Source organism: Solea solea, chromosome 20 (assembly GCF_958295425.1).
Source record: "Solea solea chromosome 20, fSolSol10.1, whole genome shotgun sequence".
Taxonomy (NCBI): Eukaryota; Metazoa; Chordata; class Actinopteri; order Pleuronectiformes; family Soleidae; genus Solea; species Solea solea.
In genome coordinates, this window is record NC_081153.1 from 2,304,876 (window position 1) to 2,327,448 (window position 22,573).

At 42.0% G+C, this 22,573-nt stretch overlaps 1 protein-coding gene across 2 annotated transcripts in view; it reads left to right on the forward strand.

Annotated features, from left to right (window-relative positions):
- Window positions 1–22,573, forward strand: part of trappc9 (trafficking protein particle complex subunit 9) — a 162,412-nt gene that overhangs the window by 109,735 nt on the left and 30,104 nt on the right. For both annotated transcript variants that reach the window (XM_058619524.1, XM_058619525.1), the window contains one exon: window positions 493–584. In XM_058619524.1, the coding sequence (XP_058475507.1) occupies window positions 493–584 (92 nt within the window). The remainder of the gene's footprint in view (window positions 1–492; window positions 585–22,573) is intronic.

Consider the following 22,573-nt stretch of genomic DNA (forward strand, 5'->3'; position numbering starts at 1 on the left):
CTGTCATCACATTCATGCGCTGTCGTCGCCGCGGTCATGTAGAAGGTTTTTTAAACTGCCCTGACACACGGCAAAAAGGTGATATTAGATGATTATATTAAAGTTTCTTGTGTATTACCTTATTGTTTGTGTTTCCCAACTCTATGATTGAGGATCATGCGTCCACATTTGTCTAAGACTTCACCACTAACCATTTTACGACACTCTTAAGTGAAAAATCACAGGAAATTCCTTCTCCTTGCCCTGCTAAATAGTGTTAAGATGAAGATCACAATCAAAGGAGCAGGCGGTGGCAAATATCTCATCAAATATCAAATTTCCTGCTTCGTTCTTTTCTCTGGAAAGCAGTTTTTTTCATTTTTTTATTAGTGCTGTTAGACTTTTAGCCCATGATGATAATGACTGAACTAAAGTGTACTTTGTTTCTCTGATAAAATGTGATGCATTTGTAAAAACACATCCAAAGGTATTTTTCTCCTTAACTCGTCATCACCCGTCACTGCGGCGGCGTGGAGAGGCCAGCGTGGAGGGCGTCCTCAACCAGCTGGTCCTGGATCACCTGCAGCTCGCTCCTCTGCAGTGGGGTGAGTCCTCGTGTGTGTGTGTGTGTGTGTGTGTGTGTGATTGAACACCATTAAAAGTTTTGTAAATGTGAACATGTGTAAATTGTACATAATCTCAGTGAATTAAATGACAGAAAACATAATAGCCGCTGTTGTCGCTTCGATTAAATTTCATCCTCTTCTGGAATTAGACCGGTAACTTTTTAAATGAACATATTTTTCCCTGCCACTCACAGTGATACAGGTTGGTTATATAACCCTCTCCTCCCCTGACCTGTCTTCCTGTCAGCACATAAAACTCAAAGAACTGGTCTCAAGCCATGTTTTTTATTTGCATCCATAATGAGCTGCACGCTATTTTAGAGACGCACAGAGACGGCGGCGCGGGGAAAAACACGCAAACCACCGGGGGACGTGCGGAGTCTGTCGGAGCGCTCTTCAGTCGACCATCTGTGATCATCCTCTCTAATCACTTTTGATTTACTGTGGGTGTTTGTAGTATCTCTTCCCCCCCCCCCCCCCCCCCCCCCCCCAGACCCTCTCCTTGGGCGCTGCCAGCATTTTGATTAGTCAGCTGAGGCCGTCCTGAAAAGCAGGTCTTCAGAAAGTGATGCCACGCGGCAGATCGAGGCAGAGGCTCGTGAGGAGATGTTCCCACGTGTAAGGACGGTAGATAATCACATCTCTGCTGGGACATCAGTGCAAATATTTGTCGTGGTCGTGTTTGTTTTTCTCTGATGGTAAAGTGTCGCAGCTCCAGCTCAGGCCTGTGCAGATGCTGCTGATTATGGGCCAGATCATTTTGCCTCAGCACATTAGGATGCTCTTTATCAGGGTTGCCAGGTCCATCATAGGCTCAATTATGGGAATAGGTCAGGTTCTTTCCCCTGTGTGTGTGTGTGTGTGTGTGTGTGTTTGTGTGTGTGTGTGTGTGTGTGTACACGGGTGCTATTAACTCTTTTACTTTAACTTTTATTTATGTATTTTACACAATGAGATTGATATCTGATTAATTATTTCTCACTAAGATTATTTAGATTTCCACCAGGAGACGATGAATGCCTGTAGTTATATTATATATTCCCAGAGCACATAAGAATGTGCCAGTTTTAATATGAGATCATGATGTTGTGTTTATTACTTGGCAGCCGACTTCAGCTTTTTTCCCCCTTTTCTTTTAACTTTTAACTTAATTTATCGTAACTTTTCACAAGGTTGCAAAAATGTCATTTCATTTCTTGGTGCAGGCAAAATGACAAAGGCATGGAGACTTATTTATTTATTTATTTAGTCTGTATGAATACTACGGATGGCACCGCACTTTTCTGTGTCCATGACCGATATCACAAACTATTGGTCCGATAAAGTCATTTTAGACTTTTTAAATGATCGACTATTTTGAGCTATTTCAAAGACATCATTCTCCTACTGTGTTATAAATATTCTTTTCCAATGACTCAGTGAAAATGCTGTTGCTGATTTTTATTTACATTTTTACAGCCTGTGTGAAGCATGAGATATGTAGGATTTATGAAATGTTATTTTCATATCTGATCCGAGTACAGACACTGATACCAAGTACCGTATCGGCTCATCACTAATACAAAATAGGTGCTTTTTCTCTGCATGACTATGTTCAGATATACACACAATGTCAAACTGAAGAGAGTCACAGTATCTTGAGCGGGGTCTGTGTTTGTCTATCTACGGTGACATGCATGCATGCACTCCACAGTGATGAGACATAGACAGAAATGTGTGCCACGGTACATGAGGAGGTGTTTAATATGCATCTCAGTCTCAGTCTCAGCGTCCCGTTGATGTTGAATTGTGCTCTGTTTTTCACGTGTGTGGCACATTGTGAATCCACAGGCGGTTTCTTGAGGATCACATCACATTCCGGCTCTGCGGCTTTGTCTTTAGCTCCCCTGCATTTCTGCACGCTCATTTCATCATCTCAGTTTCTGCTCTTAGTCAGCACAGGTAATATGTTTACAGTCAGCAGAATAAGTGGAGAAAGTGGGGCCTTATATCCAGTTTCACTCTTGCTGCACACAGTTGGTGTAGTGCATTTGCTTTTGCAGCAAGAAGGTCTGCGACCCGGCCGTAACAAGAGCCTTTCTCCACTGAGTTTGTATGTGTGTGCGTGGGTTTTCTCCCACGTTCCACAAACATGAAGATTTGCGTATTTGGCCAATTGGACACTTTTGTCTGTATGTGTCCCTGTGATGGACAGGCCGGAGTTGGTTCCCCCGAGGGCCTCATGTAGAGAATAAAGCAGTTGAAGATGTTTGTTTAAAGGCCATGGGATGCACTTATACAGCACTTATTTAAGCTTTATGCAAATGCTGCATTTTCATAATTGTGCCCAAAGAATTTGCTGTTAGTAGGTGACGGTGGATATGAACTCACCTTTGTGAGCCATGTTTGAAACAATAAAAAAACCAAAAAACCTAAATTTAATATATTTTTTTCCTAGTGTTGATTTGGAAACTTTCTATGCACAAACTTGGGACCAGAAAAATATTCAAGAAATTAGCTGGTGTCTGTGTGGGCATTTATTTATAGATGCAGTTCCTCATGCAGGGGTGAGATGTCTGCCTGAGCTTCGCTCGGTGTGTGGCATGAGAAACTTGATGCCTCGTCGTGATCTGCTGCCATAGAAACCAATGAATATTTGATCACACCACAATGTTTTCAGTAAACGGGGGGAACATGGAGAAGGTGCCAGAATTGGTTTTATGGCGTTATGTTTGTTTACAAGCTCATTATTATTATTATTGTTGTTGAATGGGGAGCAAATGGAGGCCTTCGGTAAATGATTTTACCTCTGGGCAGAACAAACCCCGCAGTCCCATCAGCCGTGCAGTAATAAAACCAGATTGTATATGATGAAACTAATTGCATAATTACAACTGAATAATGTAGGATGTTTTGTTTTTTAAATTTGTATTCTTTTAGCAGCAGCTCTTCATTTTTTTTTACTTTCAGGGGAATAGGAGCAATTTACTGAATGGACCAGAAATGATGTGGGAAAAATTACATGAGAGGCAAAAAAACAACCATATTTCACCGTGAACACAATCATAGATGAGAGTGCATTTGCTTGTTCATGTAATGTAAGAACAGCTTCAACCGTTTTCTTTCTTAAATATGTTTCACAGTTCTTCTATCAGCAGTGATTTATAGCATGTGAACAGGGTTTTTTTTGGCAATTTGTGCTGATTAACTTCAGTTACTTCACTTGTTCTTTGCAAAGTGGGTTTTTGTTTGCAAAGAACAACAATAACAAGTGAGGGAGCGCAAAGAACAAGTGAAGGAAGGCAAAGAACAAGTGAGGAAGGGTAAAGAACAAGTGAGGGAGCATAAAGAACAAGTGAGGGAGCGTAAAGAACAAGTGAGGGAGCTTAAAGAACAAGTGAGGGAGCGTAAAGAACAAGTGAGGGATTGCAAAGAACAAGTGAGGGAGCGCAAAGAACAAGTGAGGGAGCATAAAGAACAAGTGAAGGAGCGTAAAGAACAAGTGAGGGAGGACAAAGAACAAGTGAGGGAGCGCAAAGAACAAGTGAGGGAGGACAAAGAACAAGTGAGGGAGGACAAAGAACAAGTGAAGGAGGACAAAGAACAAGTGAGGGAGCGTAAAGAACAAGTGAGGGAGGGCAAAGAACAAGTGAGGAAGCGTAAAGAACAAGTGAGCGAGGGCAAAGAACAAGTGAGGAAGCGTAAAGAACAAGTGAGGGAGCGTAAAGAACAAGTGAAGGAGGGCAAAGAAGAAGTGAAGGAGGACAAAGAACAAGTGAGGGAGGGCAAAGAACAAGTGAGGGAGCGTAAAGAACAAGTGAGGGAGGACAAAGAACAAGTGAGGGAGCGTAAAGAACAAGTGAGGGAGGGCAAAGAACAAGTGAAGGAGGACAAAGAACAAGTGAGGGAGTGTAAAGAACAAGTGAAGGAGGGCAAAGAACAAGTGAAGGAGGACAAAGAACAAGTGAGGGAGCGTAAAGAACAAGTGAGGGAGGGCAAAGAACAAGTGAAGGAGGACAAAGAACAAGTGAGGGAGCGTAAAGAACAAGTGAGGGAGCGTAAAGAACAAGTGAAGGAGGGCAAAGAACAAGTGAAGGAGGACAAAGAACAAGTGAGGGAGCGTAAAGAACAAGTGAGGGAGGGCAAAGAACAAGTGAGGGAGCGTAAAGAACAAGTGAGGGAGCGTAAAGAACAAGTGAGGGAGGGCAAAGAACAAGTGAGGGAGCGTAAAGAACAAGTGAGGGAGCGTAAAGAACAAGTGAGGGAGGACAAAGAACAAGTGAGGGAGCGTAAAGAACAAGTGAGGGAGGGCAAAGAACAAGTGAAGGAGGACAAAGAACAAGTGAGGGAGTGTAAAGAACAAGTGAAGGAGGGCAAAGAACAAGTGAAGGAGGACAAAGAACAAGTGAGGGAGCGTAAAGAACAAGTGAGGGAGGGCAAAGAACAAGTGAAGGAGGACAAAGAACAAGTGAGGGAGCGTAAAGAACAAGTGAGGGAGCGTAAAGAACAAGTGAAGGAGGGCAAAGAACAAGTGAAGGAGGACAAAGAACAAGTGAGGGAGCGTAAAGAACAAGTGAGGGAGGGCAAAGAACAAGTGAGGGAGCGTAAAGAACAAGTGAGGGAGCGTAAAGAACAAGTGAGGGAGGACAAAGAACAAATGAGGGAGTGTAAAGAACAAGTGAGGGAGCGTAAAGAACAAGTGAGGGAGCGTAAAGAACAAGTGAGGGAGGACAAAGAACAAGTGAAGGAGGGTAAAGAACAAGTGAGGGAGGACAAAGAACAAGTGAGGGAGGGTAAAGAACAAGTGAGGGAGGACAAAGAACAAGTGAGGGAGCGTAAAGAACAAGTATGGGAGCACAGAGTATTTTTGAATGATTAAATCAACATTTTATTTGCTTCGTGAAAAGTGTCGTTTGTAAATATTGACACAAATGTAATTCCATACTGTTCCTTATCTTTTAAATGATTGGTCTTTATTTCCTTCCTTCGTGCTGAGTTTCTGAACCACATCCATGATAGTTGAATGTTCTGCTCCAGCAGTAAAGTTGCCGTGTGGAAGCTGCTCTCTCATACTCATACATCGTTGTATATCTATCTAAATCTGAAGAAGAGCACTTCAACCAGCCGACCACGTGCTGACTCTGGATTTCATGCTTGCTTGAAATATCAGCAGCGAAGCCTTGGTTGAGTCTCAACTATTGTTTTTTTCAGAAGGTTACTGCCTGGCTGGTTTAATTATCTGTGACAAAATGTTTTATTGCTCAAGGAGCACTTGTCATTCTTAAAATTGGACAAACCAGAGGGAAGAAGAAGAAGAAGAAGGTTGACAGGGTGCAGGCAGAGGGAGATCCACGATGAAAACATAGTAAATTAGGTTTCAGATTTCAACTCTCATTTTTCAAAGCGGATGTTGTCGTTTGTTTTTGGCAAGTCTCGATCAAACCGTATGTTCCCTCCTTCTAGACCATAATAAAGTGTGCAGTCAACGTCAGGGTGACTGAATTTAGACGTGTTTTATGAAATGCTTCATTTATAGCTGATATTGATTGTATCATTACTGTGGAACATGTTACAATTTACAGCAACATTTGTAAGACTTTAAAACATGTCAAAGGAAACTGTATCAACGTCTAATTTCCCGTCATGTGGTCCATGAATTAATCGTCACAGCTTTGGAAATCATCCCGATCTTCCCGACACAGATCCACGTTAATGTCCTTGTGTTCCGTTTTATCCTAATGTTCCTAAACATTTGTGTGTTATTTACCCAACTGAAATTGTCCAGATTTTATGTTACAAAGGTTACTATTTATAAGGTCTTTAATCTTTGTTTAAAGAAGAAGTTTCCTGAGCTTACTTTTACAAAATCGACCAGATTACAATTACATGCGGGCAAAATAAAAACATGCAAACTTGACGCTGAATATTGCAAAATAAGATGACTGAGAAGCATTGAAGGGAGATTGTTGGTACTAGGGCTGAAACAGTTACTCAATGAATCGATTATTAATCGGTTTGAGTGTTTTAAAGGTATTATAACAAGTTTTCTGATTGTTTGAGCTTCTTAAATGTGAATATTTTCTGGTTTCTTTGCTCAAAGAAATCATTAAATCTGAATAGTTTTGTTTTTTGGACAAAAACAAAGACATTCGAGAACATCATACCTTCTAGGTTTGAGAGACACTGATCGACATTTTATGGACCAAACGATTACTCGTAGTCGTAGTGATTTAGTTTGAGTATATATGCATAATTATTTTGTCATACTTTGGTCTTACTTCCTGGTTTACCTCCACATTGGTGTTAACGTGAGCTGTGTCACAGCCTGACATGATGTAAATAATCTCATCCTCCGAGTGTCAGGGTCTCTGTCGTGCGCCGCTACCTGTTATTTACAGATTAATTTTGCATCACAATTACAGTTTTACTTTGAAATATCATCCATAACATTTTATTGCAACACCATGATGAGTTATCAAGATATAGTTTGAATTTTTAATTACAAAACAGTTCATTTTTTAGGTCTATTGAGTCTTGTTTCTGTATTTTATTTATCTCTGATGTACGTAGCTTGTTTCAGCTGTTATAAAGCACTTAAAGTAAACCTGGATTAGATTGGATTTGACTGACCCCCGTCCCCCTTGTGTGCAGACTAGAAGTTCACTGGCCGTTTGAGGCCGCTGCTCTTAAGTTTAACAATAACAAAAGAAAGGTCCTGACATTCTATTGAGATGATTTAAAAGTGTAACCTTTATTTTCTCTTTGTCTCTATGTAAAACATAGCAGCAGAAACTAATGATACCATCTCTTGCCTTCAGTATAATTATTAATCAAGAGATTTGGAAACAATTTGGCTAATTTTTCGATGCAGAGATGTTAACACGTCACGTCTCAAAATATGCGTAAATGCAAATGCTGTCGTGATCAATAAGATACTTGTAATAAAACTGCATTAATTAGAAGGTGAAGCAAACCCCGGCTTTGATTCCTCAGTCTTGTTTGCCTTTGCTCAGTTCTGTGTCCGAGCAGTTGGGTGGAAAAATGGCTCGGCTAAGTGTGGACTTTGCACCCATTCACCGTCCAGCACCAGGAACTCATCTCAATGGAATACAAATTCACCCATGAATGGAAAGACAAATGTTTAGCCTAGAAGACAGAGATGGAAAGAGAAAGGTGGTGGTGGTGGTGGTGGTGATGGTGGTGGTGGGGGGCGGGGGGCGTGCTGTAAAAGGCGGAGAGATAATTTAATAAGACAGCGCTTCTGAACAGGCTCACACCGCCGTGTGCACAGATGGATGTTTGGAGCAGTCACAGGCGGTGGCTCCTTCAGCTCTCACAGGGGACGCCTCGTGGAATAATATGACTTTAAGCTTTTGTCAGGTGGCCAATTGCAATGGGAGGGCGGGGGGTGGGGGGTGCGGTTGGGGGGGCAGGTTTGACAAATGGAGCTGCCAGACAGCGCAGATCCACCAACACTGAAGTCCTGTTGTGGTGATGATGATGATTATAACCACTGACCTGAGAGAGAGAGAGAGAGAGCGAGAGGATGGGGGGATGAATGCATGCAGAGGCTGTAAAGAAAGAGAAGTGTTCTGACTGCATCTGTGGCTGGTGATACGCCATCATCTGTAAGCAAGGGCCCTCAAAATTAACACCCATCAAGAGCCAAATGGAGGATGTTTGTGTTTGTCTCTGTAGGTGTTTTTTAGGCCTGTACAGTGTGTCGTGTGATTTTTCAGGACCCATTTCCTCGATCTCCTCAACCACCTAACCTTAGCCACAGACAATTGAAAACAATCACAATGTGTCCCTGGCCTTAGGTACTTAGTTACTTTGGCCCTTTGCCCCTGTTGGAGCGTAGGCCAGCGATGGTATTCCATTTCCCCTCAAGGATCTGGCTCCCAACTGGATTTGGTCGTGCTCTGTCCCACAGGTCATGATTGCTGGTCTTGTCTTGTGTTAGTGAAGGTTTGTGTCCTCTGCTGCTGCTGCTGCTGCTGCTGCCGCCGCCGCTGCTGCTGCTGTTGTTCTCAGGACTGATTTGACGTTAGAGTTGGCCTTAGGGAGGGGTCAGGTAAATCTTAAATTCTCCTTTCCAGCAGTCGTCAATAAAATAATAGAAATGATTAAACGTCACAGATATTCAGGCACATGGATAGCAGTTAGCGGTTGATAAACTGTGTGTTAGTGCTCCATTATTGGGTAACAGGATGTACGTTATTAATTATGATGTGAAAATATCTCCTCAGGTCAAACGCTGTGCTTGCTGGTTGTGTTGTTCAGTGCAGGCCTGTCAGGGCCGCAGGGAGCCAGAAAACTGTAAATACAAATTCTGGCCTTTAGGCTTTTATGTCTCCATTTCCTTTTGGTCCATAAATACAAACACACACATTACTGTCCCACACCTTACCTCACCACCCACTCACTAGAGTTCAAATGGGCCTAAATGTGCAGCGGATGCCGTCCATTTAGTTGAATGATGTGCGCTGGGAGGAGCAGTGTGGGCTAGAAGCTGATTTATCTGCTTGTTTTTCAACTCTGTTGCTCAGGCGCTGCCAGTCAGCCGTCCTAAAGGTCTCCTGTTGAAGGCCCACAGAAAGCCAGAGTGATTCAACAGGATGACACACACGCACCTTCTCTGGAAGCTTGATCTGTCTCCTGGGCCGGTGTGTGCGTGATTTACACACCCTGTGCTGACTCAGATGGGAGATACTCAAAAGGGTAATAAACACATAATCATAGGGCAGCTTTGCCCCCCCCCCCAGAGTCTTAAAATGGCCCCTTCCTCTTAGGTTGCTTCAAAAGATTATCTTTAATGACTGTCCTTTGCTCTTTAAGCACTTCATTAAGACATGGTTAGTATGAGTTTCTGCAGGTGCCATGTGGGATTATCAGCACACAAAACTATGTGCTTTCCATCAGCGATCTTGTCCCACCTTGCCTGGTAGCTTTATTGTGGAACTGGGAGCAAAGAGAGCCGCAGCCGCACTCTGTGATTTCCCACCGAGCCTTTATTTTCCTCCCTGGCCCTGTGTGGATCTAGAGTTGGCACATTTAACGGGCTCAGAGCGTCTGTTTATGGGGCATTTATCATGGCTACAGAACAATCCATGCTGTCGGCGCATCAGTTTGCGTGAGCTGAGGAAATAAATCAAAACTCCTCCGGCCTGCCATACCACACACTCGCACCGGTTCATTTAGACGGGCGGGATCTGAGGACGAAAGGAAAGCTGAGCTAAGACGGAGTTTAGAGCAAATGCACCAAATAAAGTAGAGGAGGTTAGAGTGTTTTTATGTCAGAGTGATAAATGTGCAAAGAAACATTTGTGACCGTTTTTTGTTTTCAGTGCCACTGTTTTCACGCACTTCTATAACTTCTCATACGCTTAATTTGCCAGGTTTCATTTTGACAGTTGTCACTGGAGCTCTCGTTACCCGCATTTCCACTTCTTCATGTGTTTCAGCATAAGCATGTTTCTTCTCCTTCACTGTGTGTTTTTTTTTTATATCAAATAGAATTGCCCGCTTCATTGATTTCTTCAGAGGAAACAAGAGTATCCCCGTCGGCTGCCTTTTCATCTCTGAGAGACAGATTACCTGACATTTTCCTTTGGTTTTGAGCGCTTTGTCACATTATTTTTTTACTAAAAGAAGGAGAGACTGAGACGCAGCTGTTTCACCTGCTGGAAATGAACAATGCCGTTGTCATTACATGTGGCTCTGTGCGATCCATCCTCAATGGAGAAGGACAAATGGATCAGGAGTGAACATATTGCTGTTAAGTTACTTCTGGTTTCCTGGATCTGTCACAGCAGATGCCCAACATATCCCAGTCCATTATTATGTTATGAAGAAAGTAGCCTAGAAATCTCATTTCATTTGCAGCCGGGGTTCCGTCTAGAAACTCCGGCTTAACGTAATGACGACAGAGTTGCGACCACGTGTCATTGTCTCGCGGTCAGTTGTGGTTTCTACTGCGAAGGCTTCCTCGTTCTTTTCGTCCAACATGCAGTAATCGCTCTGCAGTACTTTGGGGTTCCTTCTGTTTTTGAAGATGCCTGCTGAACATACAAGCACGCCCACTGTTCTCATGTACTTTGTGCAAAAACGGCAACAGTCGTCGGGCTCCGTGACCATTTATTTGTTGGCTTACAGGAATCTCTCCATCAAACTTTTCCACAACACACCATGCGTGGAAAACACTTGCCCATGGACTCCGTCGCTCTGACTCCGTCGCCTTCTCCGCTGCTCTGATTGGTTGTAGCGTTGAAAGACACCGTTTATCTCGCCCCTCAGTTTGAGCCCTGCCAATTGTTTGTGTGTGTGTGTGTGTGTGCCCAGACCAAACATCTTGATGTAGGTCTGCTTTACCAGGCTGAGAGGAAAGGACTTGTTTAAAGTGCAATTAAGCACAAAAACAGCCAAGCACCTGTAACTAACAACCGACTACTGACTAAAAATTTGGATTTTCTCCTGTGTCTTCATTTCATGATAAACCAAGAGCTGTTATCAGTAGATAGTGATGTAATGGACAGAAACAGTTGGATAAGTTCATATAAAATCCAAAAGTTCAGGTCTCTCAACTCAATTAATTATATTTGTAGCTCAGTTTGCCTTTTGCGTGGCGTTTACCACAGAAATGTATCAGAAATAAAGGAACAAACAAGAATTGGTGAAATGGTGATCTGGCTGGACTCATGATCTGCCACTCAGTGTGGGGAACAGTCCACTAAGCATTTGAGTCTAACTCTTTTGACGTGTGCGCAGTCTGTCAGTCTTTTTGACGATGCTGGAACATGGCACGGCCTCACAGAGCGAGAAGTCACTCCACTCTGCTCATCTGTCGCAGCTGATCCTCCTCAGCGATGCTCACGTTTTCTCCCGCATGAGTGGAGCTGCTCGTGTGAGCTGTGATGTCACTGGGGTTGTTTTTTAGTTATGCACGTGGATGCCATTGTGTACGTTTATGTGAATGAGTCTTCAGTTGGCACAGTTGACTGTGGATAAACTTGGATAAACGTGTGGCATTCTGACAGTATTGGAATTGCATCGTTATGGCCAGTGATCTGTGTGTTGTTTGTTAACACTTTTTAATTTTAGACTTATTTTGTCCCTATAAATGTCCTGTGATTAAGTGCTTTTGACCCTTTTTTCCATATCTGGCAGATATTGACAATTTACTGCATGTTGAAATAGTGTATTAACAATTTGAAATATAAAAATTTGAAATTTGAACAGTGTAAAACATATTTATAATAACATTTGTTTGAATTAACTTAAGCACAGGCGTTTTTTTCCAGATTTGTCGGCTTCCTGCGACAGCGCGAGTGAAAGTACCGTAATAACCACACGTTGGCTTTGATGTGCAACTTCTCAGCTTTCAGAAACCGCTGGATTTTCTTTAAATAGCCCAAACTGTTGCTAAATTACGGTAATGCAGATTGTGCAAATGTGTCGTCTGCGACAAACTCACTGTTAAAGGGTTAAAAATAAGGAATCCCTTATTCCCTAAAGGGTTGCATTATTACATTATTACGTGCTCCAGAAGTTCCATTGCTGCCCGTCTCTACTCCCTCTGACACGCTATCCATCTTTTTTTCCACGTGTCTGCTGCACGGATGTAGCAGGTGATCCATCATGTTTGACTTCGGTCCATCGGCTGTCGTCGTACTATGGATTCACAGGAACAGCAGCCTGCTGTCAGGTCTGTGTCAACCCTGTGGGAAACTGACACTTTCTTTTTTCTTTATTTTGCATTGAATGGACTGATCCTGCTCACTCTGACAGGTCTGTGACCGTCACTGCGTCAGGACACCCACAGAGAGTCACTGAGCCCCCCCCCCCCCCACATGCCCTGGAATATAAAATGGATGAGCGTGTGGCTCTGTGAGGGTCATGGAGTATCGCTGCAGTGTCTCTCGTGGTGGTTGTGGGATTGACTGGAGCCAGAGAAGGTAAATGCTAAGTAGCACGGGTATTATCACGAGATAAAAGCTTTGCAGCACAGGAGATCAGTTGAAATGATGCTGACAGACAACGTCATTAATCGCTCTGGACGTTTAGCATGAACCTTACTGCTCCACACAACTGTGGAGACACATCGCTGTGTTTGCAATTAGATATTAATAAAAAACTCTAAATGTCCCACTAGAATGAGGCTAAAGTGATTTTAGTCGTCGTAAAGTGTTGCAGGTAACGCTGCACACGATCCAGCTCGTCATTTACCAGGATCTCACTCGGGCTGTCACTCCACTGTGACAACAGATGCTTGTGTGTGTGTGTGTGTGTGTGTGATGCATTCTCCGGCTGACTCCATCAGCTGTGAGCCACACTTGTGCTCAAAGGTGAGCTCACAGTTGAGGAAAGAGATTTTTACTTTGGAACCAGAAACTCTTCCACACACTTTCTCACTTTCTCATGCTTTAGTGTTGTGGTCGTCTTCTCAGGAGGACAATTAAGTGTGTTCTTGTCATCCACTGCAACCCCAACATTACATCACTCCATGGACTGTCTGCTGGAGAGCTTCACACAGGCTGAAGCGCTTCTAGGCTGTATATTCTGAACTTCCATCCATCTTCTGCCACTTCTCGGGGAGGTCATCCTCTCTGCGTGTGAGGTTTGGCACTTTGTCTGTGAATAAGACGTTTGTTCATTAGTGATGTATGGGAGGCAGAGTGGATTGCTAATGGCAGCAACAGACAGGAAGTTAGCCAGTCGGTGATATAGCTGACAACTTGGCTCTTGCTCCTGTTAATTCAGTACAAGTTTAAAGGTGGATTGTCTTTGATTTGATGAGAAATCTTGACAGATAGCTGTGTAAATATAGGAGATGTAAAGGTAAGTAGCAGTTTTAGGTAAGTTCATCACAGAAAAGTTATATTCTCTGCTACATCATGGTCACAGATTCACTGGCGTTTGGCCATTGTGGAAGGTTTTTCACACAAATGTTGCAGAAGGACTGTTATTTACCAATGGCTGCCAGTAAAGTGCCATCCGTCTAGATTATGTATTTCCAATATGGGCTCTGGTCCATGTCAATAAAACTCTTGGCTTGAAATTAGAGGAGGATAAGGTTATAATAATAATACGACTACTAATAATAATAACGCTTCAAACTAAACTGGCTCACGCAAAGTGTCGTCCAGTTTCTGAAACATGTCAATACTTGTTCCACAGGGTTATAGACGTGGAAGCCTGCTGTCAACGTGAGGTTCATCAAAGTTTACAATCGTTTACAACAAACGACAGGTTGTACTTAATATGAATCTGAATTTGATCGCTCCAAAGCAGCAAATGATACACTGACCCATTACAGTCCCTCACTCTGAATATGAAGAAGCAGTGACTGGGAAAAGGTCATTAAAGTGAAGTTTGTGGACAGTCGTAGAGCCGGGAATGAATAATTGCTTTGTAGGCCTGGATGAATCAGTGGAGACCTGTATGTATTGTTTGCTGTATCCTCACTCGTGGGAGCATCTATCCTCTTTCTGCCTCATTATGTAGTTGCATTTGAACTGAAGGGCTGCAGTGTATTGACAGGTTTGTGCACATTTTCCCTTCCAGTTGCCACCACAATATTGGGTCACAAAGATGCTGTGTGGATAATAATGGTGACATGTGTCTGCAAATACAGGTTTTCTGTTATTGTGGAATAGGCCCAGAGAGAGGGAGAAGACAAATGTGCAACTGAACACACAGTTATAGCAACAACAACACTGGACACACAGATGTTGTCGTTATTATCGAACGAGATGTTGATTTACTTGATCAATTGAACATTTCAGTTCTTTTGTTGTATATTTTAAGGAAGATTAAATCATTAGCAGTGAATAATGAGTTCAAATAGTGTGAATCCAGAAGCAGATACTACATAACTGCTCTGATATGTTTAGGTTGGGGCACAATAGAGAATTTCATTACTTTGTCAGTGACCTTTTAGTACAGTCTGAGCACACAAACACACAAACACACATGAAAATGATTCACTTTATGTCCCACTTTTATCAAACAGGGCTGGCCTTCTGTTCTCCTCCTTTGTCTGGGTTCTGCCATTGTTCTGCCCACCTGGTATTTAAAGACAATCATGGCGTGGTTAGTAATTAGCTGCAGGGATGCCACTTTGCGGGTCTATTTTCAATCTATGCTTTGTCTGCAAACATAATACCATGGTCCTCACGAGCAGCAGCCATCACAAGAGAGGCAGCAACATCTACTTACCACAGGTGGCCGGGCTTTTTAATGTTACACAGATGAGATAGCTGGGGGACGGCCTCTGTTTGTTCTGCTGAATCACACACACAATTGTTTTCACTGCTTTACAATTTTGGCAGCGGTATCCAGCAAGACTGCTCGCATCGCTGCCAATTCCCCCTGGGCCTTTTGGCGGCTTTCCCAATTTTAAATATATATCTTAACACAGTACCTCCAAACCCAAAGACTTCACAGATACCTGCATCAACTACACTTGTTTTTTCTTAGCTGCCTCTGGCTGATATGAAGCAGCCTACGGTTTGAATACTAACAGATTGTTATGGTGGCGAGGTTATATCAAGGGTGTCAAAGTGCCAATGAGTCAAGAGACCCCCTGTCTTGAGAAAAACAAGTGTTCAGTAGCAGGTGGTGGGCAATAATATAAGGTAAATAAAAGTGCTTGTTTTGATATAAAACGACGTATACTTAACAATAAAAACACATTTATGATGCAAAAAAATGGAGAAATAAATGGAAAATTTAGCAAATAATGACGAGGGTGACTTGTAATTAAAACAGCTTAAATTAGGGATGCCGAAAACCAGGAAACACCGAAAGAAATTGTTATGGCAATTCTGTGCCATTGTTTCTTTGCTGACTGACAGACACAGCACAGCACACACCGCTGCGCTCCTCTGTCTCCTCGCGGGCTCGGCTCTCTGTATCCAACGCAGCCTGGATCATTTCTCTATGTGCTGCTTTATCCCCACATCCAAATAACGATCTTTATGACGAGGCTCGAGTGCAGTCGCGATGAAGTGCAGGGAATCCCAGTAGATCTTGGTTAAACGTGTGTTGACAGACTCTTAAGAGCATTGTTTTCACTCCGTGGTCCGTCTCCACCTCTTTGTGTAGAAGATGCTGCAGCGCTGCAATTAAGGGAATCATTTCGCATGCGTCATCATACAAACATCCTGTTATAATATCATAAATGTCTCAAATTTTCCATGCATCTCTAGCTTAAATATATGTAATTTAATGTTGAGTGTAATACATTTAATAAAGCAATAATTACAAGGGTTAGGGTTAACCCTGGTGACATTAGGCAAACAAAAAAAACATAAAAATATAAGGATTAATAGATTTCCCCCGTTTGTTTACACTGAACTTCTGGTTCAACTCTTCTCCAACTTTTGAATCGAGTCGCTGAGTGTGAGAGATAAGAGAGTACAGTGTGTGTGTGTGTGTGTGTGTGTGTGTGTGTGCGCGCCTGCTGTAGCCTCATCCATTTATCTGCTTCTCTCTCTCCCAACGGGGCCACTGTTGTACTAAATAATGGCGTCTGCTCGCAAAAGGTTAAGCAATGAGTCAGAACCAGAGATGACAAGCTGACCACTGAGACTCAGCCGGGGCTGCCATGGAGCACTGTGCAACAGATGACACACACACACACACACACGGTGAACTATAAATATTTCCTATGTATACAAATGTTTTTTGTATTAAAAAACCCACTATTGTTGGTCACAGCGCTGAAGTTAAACTCTCTACACCTCATGATACATTTTCTTCACTTTTTGCTGAGTCATTTATATTTAACTTAAGTAGGAAAAGGAGCTTTGAACTAAAATGTTCACTATTATAAATTAAGGATTTAAATAGAGCTGAAACGATTACATGATCAATCAATTTTTAAAACTATTTTGGTAATCGATGAATCGGTTTGATTTTTTTTCTTTTCATTATTAAGTTTTATGATTTTTCTTAAATGTGAAATGTTAAATATTCTCTTTGTGTCTTTGCTCCATTTGACCAAGAAATCATTAAAACTGAATCATTTTGGTTTGTGGACAAAAACAACACATTTAAGAAAGTGATCATTCACATATTTAAAAAAAAAAAACATTTTCTGGACCAAACGACCAGAGTATCGATTCATCGAGAGAATAATCATCAGATCATTATGGTTAGTTGCAGCCCTAGATTTTAATGTTGCCCTTTTGCTTTCGTTTGTGGCTTTGCCTGCAGTGTCCAATTGTTACAATTTCATTTTTGGAAATAGTTCTGTCCTGAAAATCTGGTGACTTTCTGTTGCAGGAAATGAGTCACATGCAGTGTTTCCTTTTTAAAAACTGTGTTTAATGTAATAGTAATATAGTAAACCAGACCCACGTTTAATTGTCTCATTGTGGAAACTTGAAAAATACCTGATGACTGTAGGAGAATTACCCTCTGCGCTGTTTCAGCCATTGAACTTTTGTTTTTCTATCCTTCACATGTATCTTTCAGAGTTGGGCTTGACAATACTGGAAAGAACATGCAACTTAAAATGAAAATGACTTATTGTGAAATTGTAACTTAGGTGAAGAACTGCATTGTTCCTGTTGTGAAACATTGACCTGAAGCCTTTTTACTCTTATTAAACCAGCAACATTCATAGTAAAGTACAGGTAGTTAAGTATGTACACACTTGTATATGAAGGGATGATTGAAAGTGAGATTGCACCGCAGCAAAGTGGATTTATTGATCTTTTTCATAGATATGAAGACAAATCTCTCACGGCTTTCATATCTTTTTTTCTTTTCATTTTTTTCCGCTGTGAAGTTTCCTAACATGTTTCTCCTTTATTCCCTGAAGAGTCCTTACAGAAAAACACCTGAAACCTTGAATAGCTGAGCTTTTTTTTTTTCTGTTTCAAAAAGCAATTCCCTGAAATGGGAGATATGAAATTGTCATTCTGCTGGAGACAAATGGTTTATGGCACTGGTCTGAATTATAAATGAAAGCAGAAGGGCCTTAGTTCTGCCTCCCTGCCCGTGCGTGATTTAGACAGTCTGGTGTGAGCAGTATCAGTATACACAGTAGCAGAGCAGGTGGACGCACACACACACACACACACAGTCCCACAGTTGCATTTTAACATCTTTACATCAGTCTTTAAAGGGCAGTGTTAATGTGAGGATAAGGCAGCTATAGCACTTGGCTGATGTTGCTAAAACGTTAATTGGAGATCTGTGCTACAACAAAAACTCTGTACTATTATCATTATTATCATTATTTTATTGATTTAACCAGGAGAGAAAATCCACTTTTCTCACGGCAGCCATGCATTTACAGGGATACTGAAATTAATCTTGAAGTAGAATAAAATACAGAATTATACCATTATTTGTACCAGGCTGCTTCGCTTCCTGCAACAACAGTGAATGTTGCAATGGATGGAAAATGTTTCCTGTGTAAAGTCATTTTTTTTTTTTTTTTAAATTAATATTGGAAACCTCAGTGACAGGTGCTACAGAGGCCATAATTATTTTATTATGCCGTACCTTTTTTCAATCTTCAAGACGTAATGTAATGTAATGAGAGTGTTAAGTTCACTTTTAAGCTGAAATTCACGCTGCAGTCTCATAGACCTTTTGAAGTGGTAACCTGTAGGATCCCGCGGAGGCCCGCAGCAGTGACAGCAGCTTGGAGATGCAAAAGTGTTCATGAGGAAAGTCTTCTCTCTGCAGACAGTGAGCCAAAGCTTTCGTAATCGCAGCTCTCTGTAAGCTAGCTCTTCATCTTTATCTGTGTGTGTCCTGAGCCTGCGTCCACACTTGATCCCAATTAATCAAAGTTGACAGTGACTTGTGTTTCTGGCAAACGATATTAGAAATGAAGTTGACTACTAATTCTATGTTTTAACATGGAACCTATTTAACATTTTAGTTCAAAGCTGCTGGAGCTTTCTCCCGTTGGCAGTGATTTCTCGCTCAGTGTTTATTCCATCCTCTACTCATCCTCTACTAAAAATGACTCTCTGATAAAAACCACGTCCAGACGCTCTGTGGTCAGCAGACTGCAGGATGCCCTGATCCGCTGTGTTTCACTGGTCAGTGTGAACGTGATGTAGACGACATGCTGTCTTCACTTCATGCCAAGTGAACCCTATCCCTGCCCTGACAGGCTGCTCGTGCACATGTACGACTGTATGTCGGGGGACTCTCCGCACAACTCCCACTAATATGCAAGTAATAACTCAGTCTGATTACTGTTAGTACAACAGGAAATAACTATGTCAATGGAACTACATAACCCTATTTTATGAGGTGTGGACATTTTAAAATACCAAATACCTTAAAAGAACATGTTGCAGACTCTGTAGTTGTGTGTGGGTGTGTTTTTTAATGTGGATTGTGTATGAAAATGGACATAGAAGTCCACAAGTGCAGGAAGTCAGGCAGAAGTAGCAGTTGGTTGGTTTCAAACTTGAATTAGAGAATCAGTAAAACATTCTCCTGAGGATTTAATGGTCTCACTCGCTCGTAGAACATGTAAATGATGTTCCCATTTATTGGGGAAACAGATGATAATGCATGTGATTGACAGCTGGACAGTGTTGCCTGTGCATGTGCGTGATGACCCGGTCAGTAAAAGACATTTTAATGTGGTGTCTCCACCGGCTGCCAGTTTGCGTTAGCCTCCGCTCTGCGTGCACACGTTCCTGGTGTTATTTAGAAGAAGTCAGAAGCTGTGGAAACTGTGCCACACAAAGGTCACGTTTACGGTCAGTTGACTCAGAAATGCCGCACCGTATGCAAAAGAGTGGAGCTGAACCCGTGTCTCACCTGTCTCCGCTCAGATGTTGTACACTCACAGTTCCCTGCTCTGCGTGACACTGTATTCAGATGAGCTAGTACCGGCACGCAGCTCTGCTACAAAACCTCCGTGACATCACCGTTGATGAATACATGCATATTTATTCATACATTTCTCTCCTTTTTCCGCGTCTTCAGCCATCGCACTCACGGGTTTGTGGAAATCTTCCCAGGGTTGTGACTCAGTGGGGGTCATTACAGCATTACTCTCTTGCTTAATGCATCGGTAAAATTTTAATGACGAGTTAAATTTAGTTGGGACCATATTTTACCAATTTGCATATTTTAGCAGCAACAGCTGTGGAATCTCCCGCCGTTCCTTGGGGCTTGCCTGCAGCATATGTCTCATGTGAAGGTGAAAATGGAGTTCAGGGAATGATACTGCAGCCTCACTCAATCGTCCTATGGCTTGCATAAGAATGGTGCAGTGGTTGTTGAAGTGAGGACATCACGCATCACTGTGAGCTCGTGTAGAAAGATGAGTGAATGAATGTTGAGTGAGGGTTACACCCGAGGTGATGTTCCCCTCTGACCTCTGCAATCTGTGACATCATCAGAGGATACCATTCTACACTTTACATCCAGTACTATTTTCACAAAGAAATCATTAAACCTTTGGTTTTTGGTTTAAGGGCAAAAACAAGACATTTGAGAACGTCGTCATTTAAGTTTTGGGAAACACTGATAAAAAAAATAATCGACAGATTGATGGATTATGAAAATAATCATTAGTTGCAGCCCTGGAGCAAACAGAGGTAATATCTGCGCGTGTACACCAGCAGCACAGAGGATGAGCAGAGGCCAAGTGGCAACTGCTCGTGAGGTCACCCACAGGAATGTGAACTCCCATTTTAAAGCTTCCATTTGGTCCAGTGGAGTTCACAATAAACTGAAACCAGGTTCATAATGGACGCCTAGATGCCGCTTCTTTGTGTCTCCATCCTACTACAACCTGTTTGCAGCCATCTTACTTTAACTGGTGCGATGTTGTTGCTGTTGCCTCCATCTGTCACAAAACAATTCTGTGAGTAGGGCTTTAATAATGTCGCCAGGCAACACGAGATCTAAAATGTTCAATGAGTGAGTTCTTCTGCCCCCATCTTTTCCAAGATGACTTTCACTTTCCATATCTGGCAGTTGTTAAACCATTTGGGAATGACCATACTGAGAAGCTGACGTCACAAACGTCAAGTATATGGGTGCAAAGCTCCATTTCTCTGCTTTCCAGTACCCATCCATCATCCATCCATCCATCCATCCATCTTCTACCACTTTATCCTTCACATGAAGGGCCACACAGAGAGCTGTGCCAATCTCAGCTGACATCGGGTGAAAGGCGTGGTCACACCCTGGACAGATCGTCAGTCCATAGTTTTTGAATTTTCTAGAGATCAGAAATGGTCGACTATGATTATGGATTGCTTCAATTTTTTTAAATACTTATTACTGACTTATTTGGGTTAACACTTTGCAGTTTTATATGTTGTGCTGACTCAGCTATCTATGTACAGCTCAATGTTCTCCACAAAGCTAACATGAGTCAGCTCTTTGGGGCAACATGAAGCCATGATGAGCCGGAGAGCACAGAACTCTTTACTTGTCAGGAGAAAAATCTCCTGGACTGTGACATTTGACAGCTGCTCTCACATCAGTTGAAGAATTATGCAGATGTCTTTTCTTGATCTGTCCTGGTGGTTACAGTGAACAGTTCTGCAGGGGGTCGTAAAGAACACACACACTGCGAATTAGCATCTTCTTCTTCGGGCTTCTCCCTTTAGGGGCTGCCACAGTGGATCATCTTCCTCCATCTCGCCCTCCTATCCCTTGCGTCCTCTTGTGTTACACCTCTGTTTCCTGCTGCTCTGCAGCTTCATCTTTGTCCAATATAATCACTCTCCGTCCTCTGCACGTCACCAAACCACCTAAACCTTGCCTCTCTTACATATACACTATATACTTATATATATAATTATATATTTCTGTAAACAATAACGTATATAGCTCTCTGTCTTCGTAGATGTACTATATTCTTAATTTAAAATCATGTCTTTGCACAAGTAAATAAATAAAACGCTCACAAGCTTATTAGTCTCCCTGAAATGTCCCAGCCTGATTACTCATGTGTGATATAAACCTGATGGTGTGTGTGTGTGTGTGTGTGTGTGTGTGTGTGTGTGTGTGCGTGTGTGCGTGTGCAGCTCCCGCCGCAGCGTTGTTGCTCTGACGTCGTGTTTAGACGCAGCCTTAGCTGATTTGCCTGCTGTGCATTTTAAACATCAGATGGATTTATTCACCCATTTTTTTATATTTTTTTTTGAGAGAGAGAGAGAGTTCTTGAGAAAAACACATGAATAATGCAACGGCACTCAGTGGCTGTGGTGGGGCCTTAATGAGATTTTGGGGAAGATTGTGCCCACTGAGTCATTCTGGGCAAGAGGAGACAAAAAAAGCATGAAGGTGAGCAAGAGAAAAAGGCATCTGGTGCATTTCTCTCCATCAGAATAGAGTCACGACAGGTGCTAAATGTAATTTGAGTGTCAAATAAGCAGAAAACTTGCCTTATGTCCTATATAGAAGACGAGACTGAGACTCTTAGTAGTCACTGAACTCCTCTGATTCACAATTGGAGCAGCTGCTGCCTCCAGAATTAATATACTTTATCCCATGTTAAAGGTAGAATATGTTGCAGTATTATAGGTTTATATAACAATCTGTGTCTTTGTTTCCAAAGAAGAAAACATTCGACTGACTTTAAATTCAACAATGAGTCTTGGCTGGCGCTGCAGAAGCAGAACCACGGGGAATTAAGATCTCTGTTATGAGCAAGTTAGTGAAATTACAGTCCAAGTTGCAGCTCCACACTACAAAACTAAATCTAGACACGTTGTGAATATTAAAAAGTTTTCACGCTGGAAAAGTAACAAAAAAAAGTGTTGGTTTGTTTAAATTTACATAACTCAGTGTCTCACTTTTTTAAAATTAAGGTTTCTAAAAATAAATACATAGAGATTTTTTTGGTTTAAAATTTAAGCGAAACTCTTGACTTATTCAGCAGCCAAACAGCCCCGAGGTGCTGGAAAATGCAAATGTAGCTGTTGTAAATAGACTCTGTTGCAATATTGGTGCAGAAATTTGTTTGGATTTCACCATCAGTTTAT